General features: G+C 43.5%; 1 protein-coding gene across 1 annotated transcript in view; it reads right to left on the reverse strand.

Annotated features, from left to right (window-relative positions):
- The window catches only part of FRMPD1 (FERM and PDZ domain containing 1), a 144,569-nt gene that overhangs the window by 12,260 nt on the left and 112,032 nt on the right, over positions 1-20,277 (reverse strand). Inside the window, exons 6-11 of the mRNA XM_033238063.1 lie at positions 12,233-12,340; positions 7,953-8,048; positions 3,864-3,989; positions 2,616-2,735; positions 1,285-1,421; positions 128-254 (exon numbers count right to left, since the gene is read on the reverse strand). Coding sequence (XP_033093954.1) covers positions 128-254; positions 1,285-1,421; positions 2,616-2,735; positions 3,864-3,989; positions 7,953-8,048; positions 12,233-12,340 — 714 coding nt within the window. The remainder of the gene's footprint in view (positions 1-127; positions 255-1,284; positions 1,422-2,615; positions 2,736-3,863; positions 3,990-7,952; positions 8,049-12,232; positions 12,341-20,277) is intronic.

Raw genomic sequence — 20,277 nt, forward strand, 5'->3', positions numbered from 1 at the left:
AAAAAAAAAAAAAAAAACCTTGAAGTCAGTGTTATTCATTGGTCTAAAATCCAGGCGATATTGAAAATGTTTTCCCTAAAGTTTCACAGCAGACTGCTGGGTGGGTCGGCAGAGGCACCTTCATTACCTTCTGTCGGGGTTCCAGCAAATTCTGGTTCCTCTTCATGTGGAAGCTAATGGCTTTCTTGATGTCTTTGCCTTTCATGTTTCGGAGTAAAGTTGGAGATATAAAGTTCTCTATTCCCCAGTCTTTCCTGCCATGAGACATTGGAGACAAGGAGGCCCTTTTCTACAGGGTACTTGGCTCTAATGAAGAGCATAATTACATTTGATTCAGTACTTAGTATTCCCGTAATACAGCAATTACGAGCCACTTTCTCCTCCTCTCTTTTTCTTTCTCACACACACATACACACACTCTCCACAAAAATCCCCACAGGCATTCAGGAACTACACCCCACTGATCATTCTGGGAGCTCATCACTCTTGGCGTGGTGTGACATTCTATCAGTCAGAGCAGGAACTCTGAATCTTTTTCACTACAAAATATGTGGCAAATAATGACAGCATATGTACAAGACACTCTCATGGGGCAACGCAGAGCTCCTGTGAATCCCTCAGGCCAAGCTTCAGCGTGATGCCAGCCTAGCAGCCTCAGAATCCCCCAGAAACTTGCTAAAACTACCGATGCTCAGGCCCTGCTGCTAGAGATTGGACTCAGTACATCAGGGATAGGGCCAAGGATCTGCTGTATTTTTAAAAATATGATTCCCCAAATGATTCCGATGCTCAGGCAGGACAGAGCTGAGATCTGGGGAGGGGCTTAGCAAACCTGAGTGATGCTGTCCAGAACAATTCTAAGCTAGGAATCAGAAGGTGCTGAAATTGTAGGACTTGAAACTGCCCTAGTGGAGACATAATGCAATAGGAACTGGTTCATATCCACGGGAAAAATTAATTTCCAAGGCATTCCCACCCCTAGAGAAGCTTAACACTGATGCTGGCAACTGATTTCCCAAAACATCTTCCCAGGAACTGGGAATTTACAAGGGGATCCTGTGTCGTTCCATCTGGAGTTGGCTTCTGTCCCAGAGAAAGCAGCCAGGTTCAGACATCTGGGGGAGCCAGGTCGGATTAGAAAAGATACAGAGGGAAATGGATGGAAAGACAACAGACAGATACATGGGTAGGTGGGTGACTATCAGCTTTCTGTGGTATCTGGCCCTCCTGGCCAGGGGCCAACAAGTTATAAATGCAATGCAGCTGCCATCCCCTGCCACTCACTCTATATACTTTAAAGAGATCTTCTGTGGCTGGGCACAGGCGTAGATCCGCTCCTGGATATGCAGAGCCGCGAGTCGGAGTGCAGAGCTACATTTCATTTCTACAGCAAAGCGCTCCTGGAGCACATCGCTGCAGCTCTAGAAGAGATTAAATAGAGCAGATGGGAAACAAAAGCAGACGTATTGTGTACCCTCGTTTTCTCAGGTGAAAGGCAGCAGGACCAGGAGCTCCGCTTTGAGAGCTGGCTCTCACAGTTCTTTGCTGTGTGACCTTGGTTAAGTTACCAAGACTCTCTGAGCATTTGGTATCTAGTAAATGAGGATAGTAAAATCTACCTTAAGTGGTTTCTGTGAGACGTAAATTAGATAACGTATGTGAAAGCAGGTACAAGGCACACAGTGTTATACAAATACAAAATATTGATGCATTGTTATTGCTATTATTATTATTTTCTGCCATTGTTTCTGTAAGACTTGGGGCAGTCCAATCCACCTAGTCTGAGTTATCTCATCTGTAAAATACTGATATCTGCTAAATGATTCTTTTTCTTTTTTCTTTTTTGGAGACAGAATCTTGCTCTGTCACTCAGGCTGGAGCGCAGTGGCATGATCTCGGCTCACTGCAACCACCACCTCCCAGGTTCAAGTGATTCTCCCACCGCAGCCTCTCAAGCACCTGGAACTATAGGTGTGCACCACCATGCCTGGCTAATTTTTTGTATTATCAGTAGAGACGGGGTTTCACTGTGTTGGTGAGGCTGTTCTCAAACTCCTGACCTCAAGTGGTCCATCTGCCTTGGCCTCCTGAAGTGCTGACATTACAGGCATGAGCCACTGCACCTGGCTCCAAATGATTATTTTTCATCAGAATAAAAATGACATAATTACTCTCATCTAAGGAGGTAGAATAGGAGGAGCACCAGGCCACAGATCAAGAACTAGATTTTGGCTCTGCCACTAAGTGGGTGACCCAGACAAATCACATGACCTTCCCAAGACTCAGTGTCATCATTCTAAAATGAAGTTTTGAAGCACTAAGGCCCCTTTTAGCAATAAAAACTGTAATTCTAAAGATCCTAAAATGGTATTACAAAATGTATCATCTACATTGAGGACTGAGCCTGAATTTCATTCTGATATTGCACATCTGCTAAAACAGCAACTTAGTGACAGAAAAGGCAATTCTGAGTGATGATCAGGCCCATTCTCCTTCAGATAAAGACAATCCCTACCAGGGAGTTGTTTAATGGCCTCAAGCTCACATTCAAAATCACCCAGTGCACCATCTTTGAGAACAACCACTGTTATTTTAGGAAGCACAGACCCAGTCACCTGCAGATAGAGGTATTCAAAGGCCACAGGGTCTTCTTTCAGGAGGTCCAGGGGGTCCTTGGGAACAAAACAGACCCTGAAGAGGCAGCGGTAGTCATGTGACTCCTCCCTTTCTACCACCTGCGATGGGTAAGGGAGAGATTATTAATCTCCTAACTGCCTTTGTCCTTGCAGTCATTCCACAAAACTACTCTATAAAACACAGACAGTGAAAGACAGTCCCCAGAGATTTCAATTCTAGTGCTTCCCAAGACAGCCATAGACTTTTGCTCCTAATTTGACTTTCTTTTTCATGGGTACAAAATGTAAAAGGTTCAAAAGGGCAGCATTTCCCACTCACCCATCTTCCAGTTTCCCTTTCCAGAGGAAACTCCTGTTTTCAGTTTCTTGTGTGCCCCTTCCAGAGACAGTTTATGTATATTCGTACTTCAGTATAAGTTTATTCTTTTATCTTCCACAAATAATAATATAGTATATATACCATTCTACAACTTACCTTATTTCACTTAAACTATCTTAGCAATTTAATTTGATTTTCTTTCCCAATGCAAATGGAATAAAAGTAATTAAAAAGTCTACAAGCAGTAAACCTTCTAATCGGTGAGTGCATTGGGTAAGAATTCATCTGCAAAGAGGAATGTTCAGGGTGGCTTTTATGAGGTTATGTCTTACTCATTTCCAACTGTTAAAATCCTCCTCATCTTTGTAACAGACTCACAAAGATTTGTTGAACTAACCTGTGTTTAGCTTTAAAAAGTTGGTACAACATATTATTGAATGGTTGGGAGATTGAGTGGTATAGACTGTTTGGCTATGTTTACCCTATTTTGCCATCAGGAACCATATCAGGGGGTAAGTCCCACAAGAAGGGCTTAGACACAGCCACAAATGCTTCCCTAATGGCTCAAAGGCAGCAGGTGCAAGGGAAGATCATCAGAACTAGAAGCAAAAGATCAGGGTTCTATCAGCTATGTTACCTTGAGAAAATCACCTTACCTCTCTAAGCCTTTGTCTCCACATCTGCAAAATGGGGAGGACCTTAAATCTGTGTCCTGCCTACCTCATACTAGCAGATGAAAATCAGGCTTGTCCCATAACCCCCAGGCTGAGTGAGCTCTGTGCCTTCTGGGGCAAGAGAAAGTGCATCAAACCTGCAGATGTGCTGAGCCCTGTCTCCAGAGGTTCTGGTTGAGGCATGCAGCCAGCCCAGCCCATGCCTCCCAGGAACAGGCAGTCAGTCCTCCCTACCTGCTGGATGAGTTCCTCTTCGTGTAGCAGGTGCAGCCGGGAGATGCTGTACTGCTCTTCCAGGGCCAGTGCAAAGTACTCAATACTTCGGATGGACAGCTTCTCCTTCACAGTGAGGATGATGTCCTAGCAGGCACAGAGGTGGAGGGGTTACTCAAGGAACAGGGAGGACTTCCCTGGCTTTCCTGCCATTCCTTAGTGGAGCTAGGGAGAGAAAAGCCTGCAATGACAGGCCCAATGCTGACTTAGGCAGGGGTCTGGTCCCACTCATCAGGCCCCTTACAGCCCTGCAGCCACAGCTCCCCTCTCCTCAAGCTCCATCACCATCCATACAGCCACCCTGTCTTGCTTTACTTGGAAAGCTGAGGCCATCCAGTGGAGGCTTCTGCCTCTCTCCTATGTCTCTAGACTTATTCTCCCTCTGGAGTTCCCAATCTCTCTCTTTTTTTTTTTTTTTTTTGAGAGAGTCTTCCAGGCTGTCACCCAAGCTGGAGTGCAGCTCGCCACAACCCTTGCCTCCTGGGTTCAAGCAATTCTCCTACTTCAGCCTCTTGAGTAGCTGGGATTACAGGCACATGCCACCATGCCTGGCTCATTTTTGTATTTGTATTTTTAGTAGAGACAGGGTTTTGGCATGTTGGCCAGGCTGGTCTTGAACTCCTGACCTCAAGTGATCTGCCTGCCTCAGCCTCCAAAAGAGCTGGAATTACAGGTGTACACCACCACACCCAACTAATTTTTTTGTATTTTTAGTAGAGACAGGGTTTTGCCACATTGGCCAGGCTCCCAGTCTGTATCTTTGACTGCTTACTAGATAAAATCCCACCACACACTCACTATGTTACTGAGGGAAACTTCTTTTTTTTGGAGACGGAATCTCACTCTGTTGCCCAGGCTGGCGTGCAATGGCGCAATCTCAGCTCACTGCAACTGCCGCCTCCTGGGTTCAAGCGATTCTCGTGCCTCAGCCACCCAAGTAGCTGGGATTACAGGCGTGTGCCACCATGCCCAGCTAATTTTTTGTATTTTTTGTAGAGATGCAGTTTCACCATGTTGACCAGACTGGTCTCAAACTCCCGACCTCAGGTGATCTGCCAGTCTCAGCCTCCCAAAGTGCTGGGATTACAGGCATGAGCCACCACATTCGGCCACAACTGAGGGACACTTCTGAACCTCGGTTCCTTCCTCTCCAAATAGAGGACAATAATGCCTACTTCCGACTTCCGAGAGTGGCTGACAGGACAGAGTGGTCGTGAGTGCTGCGCTGAGGCATTGTGGTTGCCACGCCACTCTTCTTGCTCACTAGAGAAGCCCTCTGTGACCACAAGGTCTTTGCTGCCTCGAAGCATTCACACACGCTGTTCCCTCTGCCCAGTATACTTTCCCCATTACTCTTTCCAGGTCTGTTTCTTTCTCTCCCTTCGAGTTTCAGCTCAAATGTCACCTCTTAGGGAGGCCTTCTCTGGCCAGCGTACATAAATGTAATCATCCCTATTATTCTCTGTCCCAGTGTCCTGTTTATTTCCCTCACCATTATTTAATATTCTTTTCTTCAATTAACAGCCATTGTAAAGTTAAGTGAATGGGTTCTAGACCTCCACTCCCAATTCCTAGCTGTAATTGCTTCTTCTCTCTATGCCTCAGTGTTTTCACCTGTAGAATGGGAATAATATTAACACCTATCTCATAGGGTTGTTGTGTACATTGAATTGATTTCCCCTTAGAAGGCACTTAGAACAACACCTGGCAGATGGTATGTATTCAACGCATGCCAACTGCTAATCTCTGTTTTCTTGCTTGTCTTCCACCTCACTAGATGGTAAACTCTCTGAGGATGTGGGCCTTGCCTGTGCTGTGCTCCAATATGCAGTATATCCCATGCTTGGCACACAGTAGAGACGGGGTTTCATCATGTTGGTCAGGCTGGTCTCAAACTCCTGACCTCAGGTGATCCACCCACCTTGGCTTCCCAAATTGCTGGGATTACGGGCATGAGCCACTGCACCTGGCCCCTGGGTAATTTGTTGTTGGTGATACAGAAATGCCTGGCACATAAAAAGTGTCAATAAATTTTTACTGGGTCAAATGACATATTCTTTTTCTTGATTTAGAGAAAAAGGGTTTTCTAATACAAGAACTTTTCTTCCCTTAGTAAGGGAAAGGGGAAGATAAGTCACTGATGAGCTGACAGTAATTTTTCCTTTTTTCACTCAAGATTTATTTTTATCCACCTCTCTCTGTGTGGATAAAGGCTTTGCTTTAAAAAATTTGGCTACTACAGATAAATAAGATTAACCAGTATTATACTGGCTAAGTCCTTGTTCATTTCCCCAACTCTCTCTATCATCTTAAGTTTAATTCCCCTGTAATGTGGGCCTTTATTGTAAATTACCTCAAAGTCCTTTTGGCCACCAAAGGGGGACTTGCTTTAAAAAAATCAACCCTTCTATGTCAATCCACTTTGATCAAAGATGATGAAAGTAGAACTCTTGTCTAATCCATTTGCAGAGCTTCCCTTTTCTGCAGAATGGCAGAGTGACAAGATCCAGCACAAGGTTCAAAAACAGAACAAGTTTGAAGCCAGTTATGAGCTAGCTGACCTTGACAACTTTTGGACCTCTTGGGCCTGTTTTCTCACCTGCAAAGTGGGGATAACACTAGTTACTTCACAAGGTTGCTAGGGCATTAAATGAGATCGTACACAAGAAAGTGGCCAGGAAGAGTGCCTGGCATGTAGTAAACACTTAACATCTATTTCTCCCTTGCCTTCCTCCTCTGGACTTGGAGTTCCCCAGGTTCAGAAAGCCCTTCTCCAGCTTCTTCTAAGTCACATTTAGGAAGAAATAGAATAGAGCATTTGGAGCAGCTGTAAGAACTGCCAAATGAAGGTGCCAGAGAGAAACACTAGATGTGTGCGTGCAGGTGTATGTACATTGTACATATGTGTGCATGCATACGCATGTGTGTGAATGTGCTGTGCAGATGTATGTGTGTGCATGTGTCTTGGCTACTGTTTGTCACCTACAGATGCATGGGCCCTCCTGAACCTGCTCTCCTCCTTGTACCAGAAGAGCTGGGCTCAATGTTTCCTCTTACATGGTTTTTAATGTTTGAACAACTTTGCTTATTCACTGCAGCCTCACTCTAACACTATTTACTCCCTTGTTTAAGAACTGTTAGCACCATACATCATTGCCTGCGGATAAAACTCAAGCTCTGTTGTTGCCTGGCATTTGAGGCCCTCCACAGCCACTCCTTCCACAAGAAAACAGCCTGTACCCCAGTCCTGCTGAATGGTTTGCTATCTTCTGGGTAATTCCCATTTTTCTGGCTGTGTTAGTTCACGTGACTCTTTGATTGATATGTACCCTACCCTCAACTGCCCTGTCCCTACCAGCCCTTGTTGAAATCTCAGTTGTCCTCCAAAGCTCAGCACAGGTCCAGCTTCTTTTCCAAGCCTTGTCTGATGTCCAGGCAGGCTGGAACAGATGGTACTCTTCCCCTTGCACATGGCCTTCATTTCATCCTGCCTTGGACAACTGAGCATTCCCTGAATGTCCGCCCTCCCTCAACTAGACTGCAAGCTCCTGAAGACAGAGACCACCCTTGACTAAGCTCAGTAACCCCTCTTAGACCATCTCATATGGGGAAACTTGTGAAGTATAAGTGCAATTGACTTTAACAAAGAACAGAATAGGTAGCGCCTGGGCCTTTGGCTCATCTCACCTGGGTTTTTGGCTGCTCTAGTGTTTGGGGTAGCAGGTAGAGTCACAGACAAATGGCAGGGAAGTCTGGGAGTTATGGGTGAAGGCTTAGGAGTTCTAATCTGACCTTTGGGCAAGTCACTTCATCTCTGTAAGTCCTGATTCCCACCTCCTAACCCCCACTCGGTTAAGATGGTGGTAAAATTCCATCTTTCTGGGTGGTTGTGCAACTAAATGAGATAACATTGGTACTTGGCTTATTATTACAGGGTCTCAGACCATGGTGTTTGTGAGATCACCAAGGCAGATGCAGGACAAGATGCCTGGGGGTCCTAGCAGCCAGAACATTCTCTTGGGAAAAGAAGTTCAAGTATATTCTTAATACCTTCACGGTTGTGTTTGCCTCAAACTTGAAAGCTTTGGTCTGTCCATTCTCCAAATATAGCTTGAGCACGTTGGGCATGCACAGCAGAGAATTACCCTGGAAAACACAAGAGTATTGTTGTATCCCCGTCTTTTTTTATTCCTTGTGGAGACAGGGTCTGATCTGTCACCCAGGCTGGAGTGCAGTGGTGCGATCTCGGCTCACTGCAACTTCCGCCTCCCAGGTTCAAGCAAATCTCCTGTCTCAGCCTCCCGAGTAGCTGAGACTACAGGCACACACCACCATGCCCAGCTAATTTTTGGTTTTTTTGTTTTTTTTTTTTTTTTAGTAGAGATGGGGTTTCACCATGTTGGCCAGGCTGGTCTTGAACTCCTGACCTCAGGTGATCCACCTGCCTCAGCCTCCCAAAGTGCTGGGATTACAGGCCTAAGCCACTGTGCCAGCCTAATTTTTATATTTTTAGTAGAGACAGGGTTTCTCCATGTTGGTCAGCTGGGCTTGAACTCCTGGCCTCAAGTGATCTGCCTGACTTGGCCTCCCAAAACACTGGGATTACAGGCTTGAGCCACCGTGCCTGGCGTGTTGTATCCCAGTCACAGCTTTCCTGCCCCTGGGTATGACAAATCCTTGGCTGTCTGGACCTGCCTGGTTTCGAGAGTAGGATCTTCCCTAACCTCCTCACCATGTCAGAGGTTCCTTCTTGGCACTTGGGAATTTCTCCAATGCACAGGCATGCTTTGTCAAGGGATATCCATGAGGACTGTTAGATATGACAAATGGTGGAGAAGAGTGAGCCCTTCCACGAGCGTACTGATAGCACTGTGCGAGCCTGTGCAATGTCTCATGACCATCAGCTCGCATTTTACTGCTGGCTCTACCCTTATGGGATCCAATTTGGCAAGCCAGATGACCAACATGCACACTGTTCAACATGGGCCTTTCAGAGATTCTTAGACTCTACCTTATAGGATTGGGGTGGGATGGGGAGGGTAGGAAAGCCTCTCCTACCCTCATTTTATTGCTGCATTCCCTGTAATGAAATATCACCAAAGGCGGAGGGATGCTCTCCACTACATTCACCCCAATTATCACCCTTGATGCATGAGGTCCCCTAAGGGACTCTGCCACTCTCGTAGGGCTATTTGGGGAAAAGGCACAGGACTGGTCTGTGTATGGTGGCCCCATGCCAGCTAGAACTCCTGGGATAGAGCAGGAGAGGGTTTTGGAGAATCTCCCAGTTCTCCTAAGAAGTGAATTCTGAGTGTTTGGTTGCAAATACAAAGGGCCCGTGGGGCTGGTGTCCTCCAGAAGCACAGAGAGATTTTAGAGTTCCCAAGATCTGAGCTAGAATTGCCCCCCTGCACTCATCTCTATAAAGAGTTTGGGTATAAAGCCCACATATGGTGAAACCTCATCTCTACTAAAAATACAAAAATTAGCTGGGCGTGGTGGCATGCGCCCGTAGTCCCAGCTACTCTGGAGGCTGAGGCAGAAGAATTGCTTGAACCCGGAAGGCGGAGGTTGCAGTGAGCCAAGATCACACCACTGCACTCCAGCCTGGGCGACAAGAGCAAAACTCCATCTTAAACAAACAAACAAACTGCCAGTTTTTTCAGATGAGAATATTGAATCTTCTAAATATAAAGGTGCTTATATCTTCTAAGCAAGATTCACAGTCATCACTTTTTTTTTTTTTTTTTGACAGAGTCTCACCCTGTTGCCCAGGCTGGAGTGCAGTGGCGCCATCTCGGTTCACTGCAGCCTCTGTCTCCCGGGTCTATAACTTTTTTTAAAAAAAACCACAGTATTTTTATGGAAGAAAAAGGAAGATGTTCATATTCCAGTGCCATTTCACACTACATCAGGATGAGGGATTTCAGACCGCTTACTCTGCTGCCATCTTACTTCTCTGGCTTGGAGTCTTGAGAAATCTGAATTTTGGGGTGTCCCAAGTGGGAAATTTTTTCCTTAGTACTTTCTTTGTGATTTAAAAGGTTCACAAAGAGTGTATTCATAGCAACATTACATAACTACCACCACTTACTTTTCCCTAAGGCTTCTTCCAATTTTTATCTATATCTGTGAATAGTTTTTAGAGAGCTGCAATAATTTAATATGCATGATTCTACATTCATTTTCTACCCAATATGCATTTCATATACAATTTTTAGGTGGGTTTAATGTTCATAATTTTAATGCTTTTATAATATTCTATTGAGTTGAAATACCAGAACTGATTTCACAATTCCTCTGCCCTAGACAACTGAGCATGTTTTTCCATTTTGGGAGCTATTTAAAATGTTGATACTACAGATATCTTTAAATATATGGATTTTCACATTTAAATTATTGTATAGACTAATAGGAATGCAATCTCTGGGTCACTTTTTATGGCAGTCATTAAATTTTGTTTTTCCACTCAAAAACGTTTGAGCCAATTTATAAAGCCATCAGTAGTGCATGACTATAGTTGCTTTCTCAGCACTGGGGCTTACAGTTTTTCTCTATTTGTGCTTGTTTGCTAAGTATAAAGTTTTACTTTTTTTTTTTTTTTTTGAGACGGAGTCTTGCTCTGCCGCCCAGGCTGGAGTGCAGTGGCCGGATCTCAGCTCACTGCAAGCTCCGCCTCCTGGGTTCACGCCATTCTCCTGCCTCAGCCTCCTGAGTAGCTGGGACTACAGGCGCCCGCCACGTCGCCCGGCTAGTTTTTTGTATTTTTAGTAGAGACAGGGTTTCACCATGTTAGCCAGGATGGTCTCGATCTCTTGACCTCGTGATCCGCCCACCTCGGCCTCCCAAAGTGCTGGGATTACAGGCGTGAGCCACCAAGCCTGGCAGAATCTAAACTTAATTTTCTAAAGAGACGCAATCCAATTTCACAAACATGACTCAAATATTGCCAACTGACAGGTGTTTTCTGAGTCATGCATTAGGCCTCCCACTGGCCCCTTCCTGAACAAGTCCACCTTTCTCACTCAAGTCTATCTGAAGGTATGCTCTATTAAGTAGCAGGGCAGGTAGAAAATAAGTGCTCTGTAGATGTGCACCAGGTCACCTGGATCCTTTGTTAAAATGGCCATAGCCTCCACCCCCTCTGACTCCCCCGGCCTTTGCTGGTCTCTATGGTGAGAAGACAAGATAAGGACAAGTTTTGACTTTAAAGTTTCAAAGTCTAATATTAAGAAATTCAGAATGGTGGCTGGGCGCGGTGGCTCAAGCCTGTAATCCCAGCACTTTGGGAGGCCGAGACGGGCGCATCACGAGATCAGGAGATTGAGACCATCTTGGCTAACACGGGGAAACTCCATCTCTACTAAAAAATACAAAAAACTAGCCGGGCGAGGTGGCGGGGGGGGCCTGTGGTCCCAGCTACTCAGGAAGCTGAGGTGGGAGAATGGCGAGAACCCGGGAGGTGGAGCTTGCAGTGAGCTGAGATCCGGCCACCGCACTCCAGCATGGGTGACAGAGCAAGACTCCGTCTCAAAAAAAAAAAAAAAAGAAATTCAGAATGGTAATAGTTATAGACTACTAGGGGAAAATGTATAAATTATGAATAAATGCGCCTTTTATCCAGCACTCTACATTAAAATCAAACTCTAGCCAACATTTTCCCTTTACAAATGTGTCTTCTGAACCCCCAATCCTGGGTCTCTCCATATCAAAAAGGACTAGACAGCACGTCACAGTGAAAAACCAAAGAATCAAAGTCACATGGACCTGGGCTCCTGCATTTTCTCGCCATGTGATCTTAGAGTTAAGTCTCTTAACCTCTCTAGGCCTCTGCTTCCTCTTTTGTTAAAACATCTCCCTTGCAGGGTATTGTGATGACTAAGGACTGTGTACATATAAAGTTTAGGTCACATAATAGAGGTTCAACAAATGATGGGCTCTTAAAAATAAAAAGCAATCCCATCACCACCCGCACGATTATCAATAGATCACCTTCAGAGGGGATAACACATTTGAAGATGCACAATGAGAAATTAACTTTTGGAATCTGTTGAAATTTCATTGGCAGAGGAATGGAGTCACAGAACAACAGAGGGCCAGACCCAGTGCTCTTCTTCCCAGTCCCACCCATGGCCCAGAGCTCCCACCAGCTCTCTCAGTCCAGGGGCTGCAGGCGTCTGGGAAAGTGCACAAAGGCTCTTGCAAACGCACTGCACTTCCTCTGCATCCTCTCTGTGCTGTGGAATTCCAGAGGTTCAGGGAGTTATGTGCCAGAAGGCAGCTCGCCAGCTTCATAAGGAGTAATTTCAATCACTTGACTAGTGACACACCTGGCTGTGTCCACTGATGAGCACTTCTTCAGCAAAGTGCACCTTCACAGGGTTGGTCTTCAGCCTGGCTCTCTTCTCCTCGGTCAGGAAGGATGATTTAGGGACTCCCTGGAAAACATGAATGTGATACATTTTGGAACAGTGCTTTCATAAAAGCCAGGTATATCTATCTTCTCATTTCTTAAAAGCAGAAACTTTGATAGCTGTTGCAGATTCAATTTAAACCCACAGGAAAGGAGGATATCCCATTATAGGTATTTTCATAAAATCTAGGGATCCCAAACCAGATAACGTTCTCATGTACCTGAGAATAGTTGGACATTCAGCATGGTAGCAAAATAGCTGTGATATGATGAAGACAAAGAGTTCTGGCCTGTGAACGGGATGATCTGAATTCCAACTCATGTTTTACTGCTCAATAGTTGTGAGAACTATCTCAAACTCAAATTCTTATGAAAGAAAACCAGGTAGGTGTGTAAAGCACAACAAAATAACTCTGTGTGACTTTGGTCCAGTTCTTGCCCCTCTCTGGCCTTCAGAGTCTTCCCATCTGTACAATATAGGAGTTAGTTGGGGTTCCCTGAAACTCTGACCCTTATGACTTACCCTTGGCCCCACTTTGCTCTTATCTTTTGGGAGGTACCCTCTTTTCCCAAAGAAGTGAAGAGAGTCATCACAGGTTGGTATGAGTATATGGTGAAATGTTTGGACTAGAATGTATCAGGCCAAATTGTGACACTCGCTGAATAGCATCTTACATGATCTTCTAGACCAACAGGCTGTGACCTTCCTGGATGAAATCATGATATACTATTTTCCAGCCTAACATCCTATGTTCCCTTGGTGTGGACAGTCCTTTAGGCCAGCCTCTAGAATGTTTCCATGTGTAAGAGTACCAAGATGAAACTCTGGGCCACATTCTGTGAAGATGGGAGAAGAGATACATAACAACAATCAGGGAAACTCTTAGAAACAATGTTCGTAGACTCAAATACCAACAGACCAAAGCCATGAAGTACATGAAGTGAACAAGTAGCCCTGAAATTTTAATGCAAAAAGGTAAATGTGATTCTCATGGATAACTGGAACCTTGGCAGGACAGGATTCATGACTATGACTCAACATCTCAAATATATAATTTGCTTTAAAACAAAAAACATTAGTAGAAAAGCAAGGAAATAGTAATGTTTGCAGAGAAGAAGTACACCTGTAGAAATTAGAGAAGGGATAGAAGGAATAAGAGAAAGAAAAGCTACAACCCAAAATTAGTGATAAGACTATCAGATTGCTTCGAATGAACTCAAGACTCCCATACCACTTGAATCTAACGGGCTTGTGGACCTATAACATGTAACAGCTCATATCATCCATGGAACAGAGAATGGAAGAAATGTTAGGAGACTAAAGATGGTCAAATATCAAGTTTTCCAGAAAATGAATATGGAGGATTTAGGAAAACACATATTGGTAAGTTTGTCGTTAATTCTTGGCAAAATCAGGCCTGGTGCGGTGGCTCCTGCCTGTAATCCCAACACTTTGGGAGGCTGAGGCAGGCAGATTACCTGAGGCCAGGAGTTTGAGACTAGCCTGGCCAACATGGCGAAACCCTGTCTCTACTAAAAATACAAAAATTAGCTGAGCATGGTGGCACATGCCTTTAGTTCTAGCTACTCGGGGGGCTAAGGCAGGAGAATTGCTTGAATCCAGGAGGTGGAGGTTGCAGTGAGCCAAGATTGCACCACTGCACTCCAGCCTGGATGACAGAGCAAGACTATATCTCAAAATATATATATATATATATATATATATATATATTTTTTTTTTTTTTTTTCTTGGCAAAATCCAAGATAAGAGACAGAGAGCTTTTAGACAGTGATCACTAATAGCCAATATGGAGTTACCAAGAACAAGTCAGAGCCAACCAAGTTCATTTTTCCTTTGAAGATAGAAGTCCATATTGGTAGACCAGGGTTCTGTAGATATAGTAGTATTCCTTCATTCTTGCAAAGCATTTGATAAGGTCTCCTATAATCCCCCTGTGGAAAAGGCCAGATGCAGTGCCATTAGGTGGATTCATAAACTAGTTGACATATACTCAAAATAGTTCTGATTTCTAACTAAGTAACTTAGTCTAAATCCTCAACAGTGATGTTTAGCAATGCCTTGGTTGAAGCCAGAGAGAGTGAACTTGCCAAACCTGTGAAGGACAGAGCTGCAAGGTGTCATCAGATATCAGGCAGCAAGAATTTTGGGGGCAAGGTCAAGGAACTGGGAATCTATAAGAGGGTGCATGGGAAACTTAAGGACCAGAGATAGCTATGGGTCAAAGGCCAGGAAATCACTAAAAACAAATATAAGAGGGTATAAGGAGCTGGACTGTCAAGAGCTGCAAGGAATAAGATAAAGTGAGTGGTCAACCGGTATAACCACCATCATCCCAAAGACTCAAAGGAATAAGAAATCAGGGGCAGAACAGAGGAGAGATGCAGAGAGAAAAGGAATCTGCAGGAACACTGTTGTCTCTCACCTTTGGGAGATAAATCCTGGAAGAATTGGGCCCAGAACTGGATCATGCTTAAGAAAATCAGTTGGCAGGAAACTGAAGGAACTGGCGTAGACTTAGGCAGAGGAGGTTCCCTGACAGGAAGTCATTGAAGAATGACTACAGCTCTCAACTGTACAGATAAACCTTTCAGCCCCACAATTCCCTGACTGTAAAATCTCAGCATGCCAGAACACTGGGCAAAAGCAACATGACAGGGATTAATGTGAAGTGTGGCACTGAGCATCCAAAAAATCAATTGCACAGAATTCAATTCAATTGCACAAGCATGGAATTGAAGGGACGTGGCTTGGAAGCTATTCCTTTGAAAATCAGCTCAGGATTTAGTTGGTCACCAGTTTCACCCAAGCCGACAGTGTGATTGAGCCTGCGAAAATGTTAACCCAATTTTGGGCTTTACTAGCATTCCTGGTGCATGTCCATTCCCCATGGTACTCAGCATTGGTGGAACTGTGTTCCTTTCTGGGTGCCACTATTTAGGAGGGTCATCATGAAATTGGACTCTGTCCAGAAAGCTCTCAGAGAAGTGAGAATTCAGAGAAACCCATCTATGAGGAATGGTCAATGGAACAGCTGTTTAGCCTGGAGGTCACTCTTCCAAAACTTTGCCATTTCATACAAAGTGGACTTGCTCGGGACTAGTTGGTGGGAGTCACAGGGAAGAAGGGCCATTCTTACATTTGGAACCACCCAACCATGAAACTGGCTGCTTTGAGAAAAAAACATGCTGACATGAAAATGCCCAACACACAGGCCCCACAGTGGCTCCTGTACTTTTATACCTGAATATCTTGGCATCTAGAACATATTATAAATCACCTACTTATATCCACTTCAGCCATCTAATATTTTAAAGAGACAATTCAAAGAATATGAGTTACTCATTATTCTAGAACTTCTAAGCTCTCCCAAGATTCTAAATTAATTCATCAGAAAGCAGCAGACCTCAGCTGATAAAATCTTTTTGTGCATGTTTTTGTGCTGAACTAAGAGTTAATGTTTAAAAGGGCACTGAAAGGGACATGTTGGAAAACGTTCCTATATCTTTTGGCAGTACCCTCTGTCCTGGGCTACACGCTGTCACTCATGAAGGCAGCAGGGATTACAAAGGTACAATAGCATAATACTAAGGAATGTGGGTTCTGGAGTCTACCTGGAAAACAACACAGCTTCACTGATTTCTGCATGTGAGACCATGGGCGTGTGAGGCCCATGGCATCCTCATCTGTAAAAGGGGGATAATGAGTGTATCTTCCTCGTAGCATTTCCTTTTGGTGCAAATTAAATAAGACATTAAATACTGGCATTAATATTATTACAAATAATTAATGTATTATAGACAATGAATATAGACAATACAGATATACAAATTTAAATCAGAACCTTTCTCATAAAATTCTGTGTTCTAGAGAAGCAGTCATTAATGTTGCAACTGTGGATTTTAACATTCCTAATCAGTTTCAAGTAATTTGAGGACTCCAAGAATCGACCACAACAACGAGGCTCCTTGCTAAAGCAAGATATATATGGTCATTTGGCAATGTTTGTAAAATTCTTCGGGGCCAGGCGCAGTGGCTCACACCTGTAATCCCAGCACTTTGGGAGGCTGAGGCAGACGGACCCCTTGAGGTCAGGTGTTCGAGACCAGCCTGGCCAATATGGTGAAACCCCGCCTCTACCAAAAAATATAAAAATTAGCTGGGCATGGTGGTGCATGCCTGTAATGCCAGCTACTCAAGGCTGAGGTGGGAGAATCACTTGAACCCAGGAGGCGGAGGTTGCAGTGAGCCAAGATCATGCCACTGCACTCCAGCCTGGGTGACAGAGCAAGACTTCATCTCAAAAAATAGATAAGATAAGATAAGATAAGATGAAATTATTCGGAGCAGTTCTGGTGAGAGGCCCAGGAGCAGGCTAGCCAATATTTAGGGCATTTCTCAGAGGTACTGATGGCCACAGACTGGACTAATGGCAATTCTCCCTGAGAGACCTCCAGAGCACAATATTTACGTTCTTCTCTTCCTGGAAATCTTGTAGGAGTCTCAGGAGTGGTACTGGACACATACCAATTTTCACCTTCCCATACTTTTTATTATTTAAAGGATTCACCTCTGTGCTGTTTCCCTCGCTCCCTGCATTAAGTATTTTCTTTTGCTCATTTCTTGGAAACAGATCAGGAAAAAACCTGCCTGATTAAGATTAAAATACTGGGCTGGGCGCGGTGGCTCAAGCCTGTAATCCCAGCACTTTGGGAGGCCGAGACGGGCGAATCACGAGGTCAGGAGTTTGAGACCATCCTGGCTAACACGGTGAAACCCCGTCTCTACTAAAAAATACAAAAAGCTAGCTGGGCGAGGTGGCTGGCGCCTGTAGTCCCAGCTATTTGGGAGGCTGAGGCAGGAGAATGGCGTAAACCCGGGAGGCGGAGCTTGCAGTGAGCTGAGATCAGGCCACTGCACTCCAGGCCGGGCGACAGAGCGAGACTCCGTCTCAAAAAAAAAAAAAAAAAAAAAAGATTAAAATACTGTCCAATGAGAGATAACCAGCTAAATAAAAAGGACATCCTAACACCTGCACTATCATTTAAACTGATTAGATTTCCCTTTTTCCATATTGGTTTCATATTATTTAACAGACAAATTCTGTTAAGAATAGAAGAACTTCCATTTATCAATACATAAAATACTTGGTCTGACATATTTATGGCAAACATCTTCTTTCTAATTAGGTGGGTTTTTTCCTACTCTATTTCCAAGAAATAAAAACAAAAGATAACACTTGTCAAATACAGAGAGGAGACAACAATTTCTCTGCTTTCTAGTGTTATGAAGTGTTTGGACCACAGAAGGTTTACATTTTCATGTAATCAAATCACCTTTGTTCCACTGTGCTTCCTTCCATGCCCTACATGCGTAGGCAACCTTTCTACAGCCTGTGGTCAGACTGACATCCATCCATATTGTTTGCATTTTTAGAGTTGAGATCCGATTTTTTCCAAATACTTAAACAAATGTCCAAGTCTGATTTCTTGAATAATTGCCTTTTCTCCCACACATTTGGAATGCTATGTTTTTCACAAACTATACACACACACACACACACACACACATATAGTTTTATATATATATATATATGGTCTCTCTATAGATGTGGTCTTTCTCTCTCTATATATATATATAATATGTGGTCTCTCTCTCTCTCTCTATATATATATATGGTCTCTCTCTCTCTATATATATATATGTGGTCTCTCTCTCTCTATATATATATATATGGTCTCTCTCTCTCTCTCTCTATATATATATATACAGTCGCAGTCACCCAGGCTGGAGTGCAGGGGTGCGATCTCAGCTCACTGCAACCTCGACTTCCTGGGCTCAAGTAATTCTCTCACCTAAGCCCCTGCCAGTTATAATCATTTTGTTTTTGTTTTTGTGTTTGTAGAGACGGAATTTTGCCATGTTGCCCAGGCTGGTCTTGAACTCCTCAGCTCAAGCTATCCACCATCCTCTGCCTCCCAAAATACTGGGATGACAGGCACGAGCCACCGCACCTGGCCTCACATACTATGTTCTTATACTAGCATCTACTCTTGAACTTTTTATCTGATTACATTGATATGTTCAACATTTCACCAATATAATACTGTTTAAATAATTGTAGCTTTGTTCGTTTTTAAATCTGCCTATCAAGGCCATCCTCGTTATCCTTTTTAAAAAAGGTTTTCTTGATAAGTCTCACTTTGATAAACTTTGTTAAATCCAAATGAAAGTCCCGTAAGAGTTTGCTTGAATTTGTGTTAAGTATATATATTAATATAACTGATATATTAATAATACTTAGTCTTCCCATCAAGGAACATAGTATGTATCTCCTTTTACGTTAATTTTTTTGTATATGTCAGTAATATTCTAGTTTCCTCCACATGAGGCTCACCTATCTCTTTCCCTTAAGGTTTCTGCATTTCATATAACCTTTGCCTTAAAGAAATAGCTCTTGGACTTAACAACATTACAATCTTTCTGTTTTCCGGAGGATCATTTATATTTTAATTTTTATTACTTTATTCTGTTTTATGTTTGTTTTATTAATCTTTTCTTCTAGCTTCTTGCACTGAATATTTAATTGATTTACTTCTGTATTAAATGATAAAACCACTTAAGGCTATGAATTTTACTCTGAGTATAGCTTCAACTGCACAAAATTAGTTTTAAGAAGTACAGTTCTGGCCGGGCATGGTGGCTCACGCCTGTAATCCCAGCACTTTGAGAAGCTGAGGCAAGTGGATCACCTGAGGTCAGGAGTTCAAGACCAGCCTGGCCAACATGGAGAAACCTGTCTCTACCAAAAATACAAAAATTAGCCTGGCATGGTGGCGGGTGCTTGTAATCCCAGCTACTTGGGAGGCTGAGGCAGGAGAATCACTTGAACCCAGGAGGTGGCGGTTGCAGTGAGCTGATATCACGACATTGTACTCCAGCCTGAGTGACAGGAGCGAGAGTCCATCTCAAGAAAAAATAAAAGAAGTACAGTTTTAATTTTCAATTATTTTCTAAATAGTCTATAATGACAATTTTGCTTTTTCTATTTGACTCCATCTTTACTTAGGAAATTACATTTTTATTTCCGAATGGCTGAATGGTTTTTAATTAAATTTTTAATAGTTATTAGCTTCTATTTTATTATATTCAGAAAAAGGGACCGGCACAGTTTTTCATTTGGGGAATTTATTGAGTTTTCTTGGTAGCTTGGTATGTGGTCAATTAAATTAGGTTATTACATGCATTATTAAAATTCCCTATGCTCCTCTTTTTTTAATTTGGTCTATTTGTGGCCAAGGCTAAGAAGTACATATTAAAGTTTCTCACAATGAAAATTTTCTATCAACTTTTGAAAAACTATCTCCTTAGTAGCTTTTCCTTTGAAAATTTGATTATATACGTTCCCTAAATAATACATGAGGAGCTTCTCAGCCTGTGGTGGTTTAGGATTGCCGCTTCCTTCCTGTGCATCATCGATGCCACACCTTGCTGTGTGGTGAAACTTGGAGCAGATAAAATACTTTCATATCCAACATCTCATCTGGTCCTCCTAACAACCCATTAGACAGACAAGGCAGTTACCGTCATGACTCCTAACAACCCATTAGACAGACAAGGCAGTTACTGTCATGACCACTATTTTACAAAAGTGAAACTGAGACTAAATGATTTTCCCAAAGTCATGCCACTCAAACCTGTCTTAAAAGTCCAGTTTGGTGCCCTTACCATCATCCTACTGTATATAGTCATAGGTCTATCTCCTCAGCTGGGCCAGACATTCTGGAGGCCTGCACCATATCTGTTTCCTCCACAGTACTTGCATGGAGGAGGTCTTCAGATAACACGGACTGACTGGACACCCACTGCCGGGCAGCTGTCACCCTCCACCGTCTGTCTTCCCTGCTTACTTTATGAGGGATATCCTCTGGGGGAACAGGGTC

Source organism: Trachypithecus francoisi, unplaced genomic scaffold, assembly GCF_009764315.1.
Source record: "Trachypithecus francoisi isolate TF-2019V2 unplaced genomic scaffold, Tfra_2.0 Lachesis_group16, whole genome shotgun sequence".
Classification (NCBI taxonomy): domain Eukaryota; kingdom Metazoa; phylum Chordata; class Mammalia; order Primates; family Cercopithecidae; genus Trachypithecus; species Trachypithecus francoisi.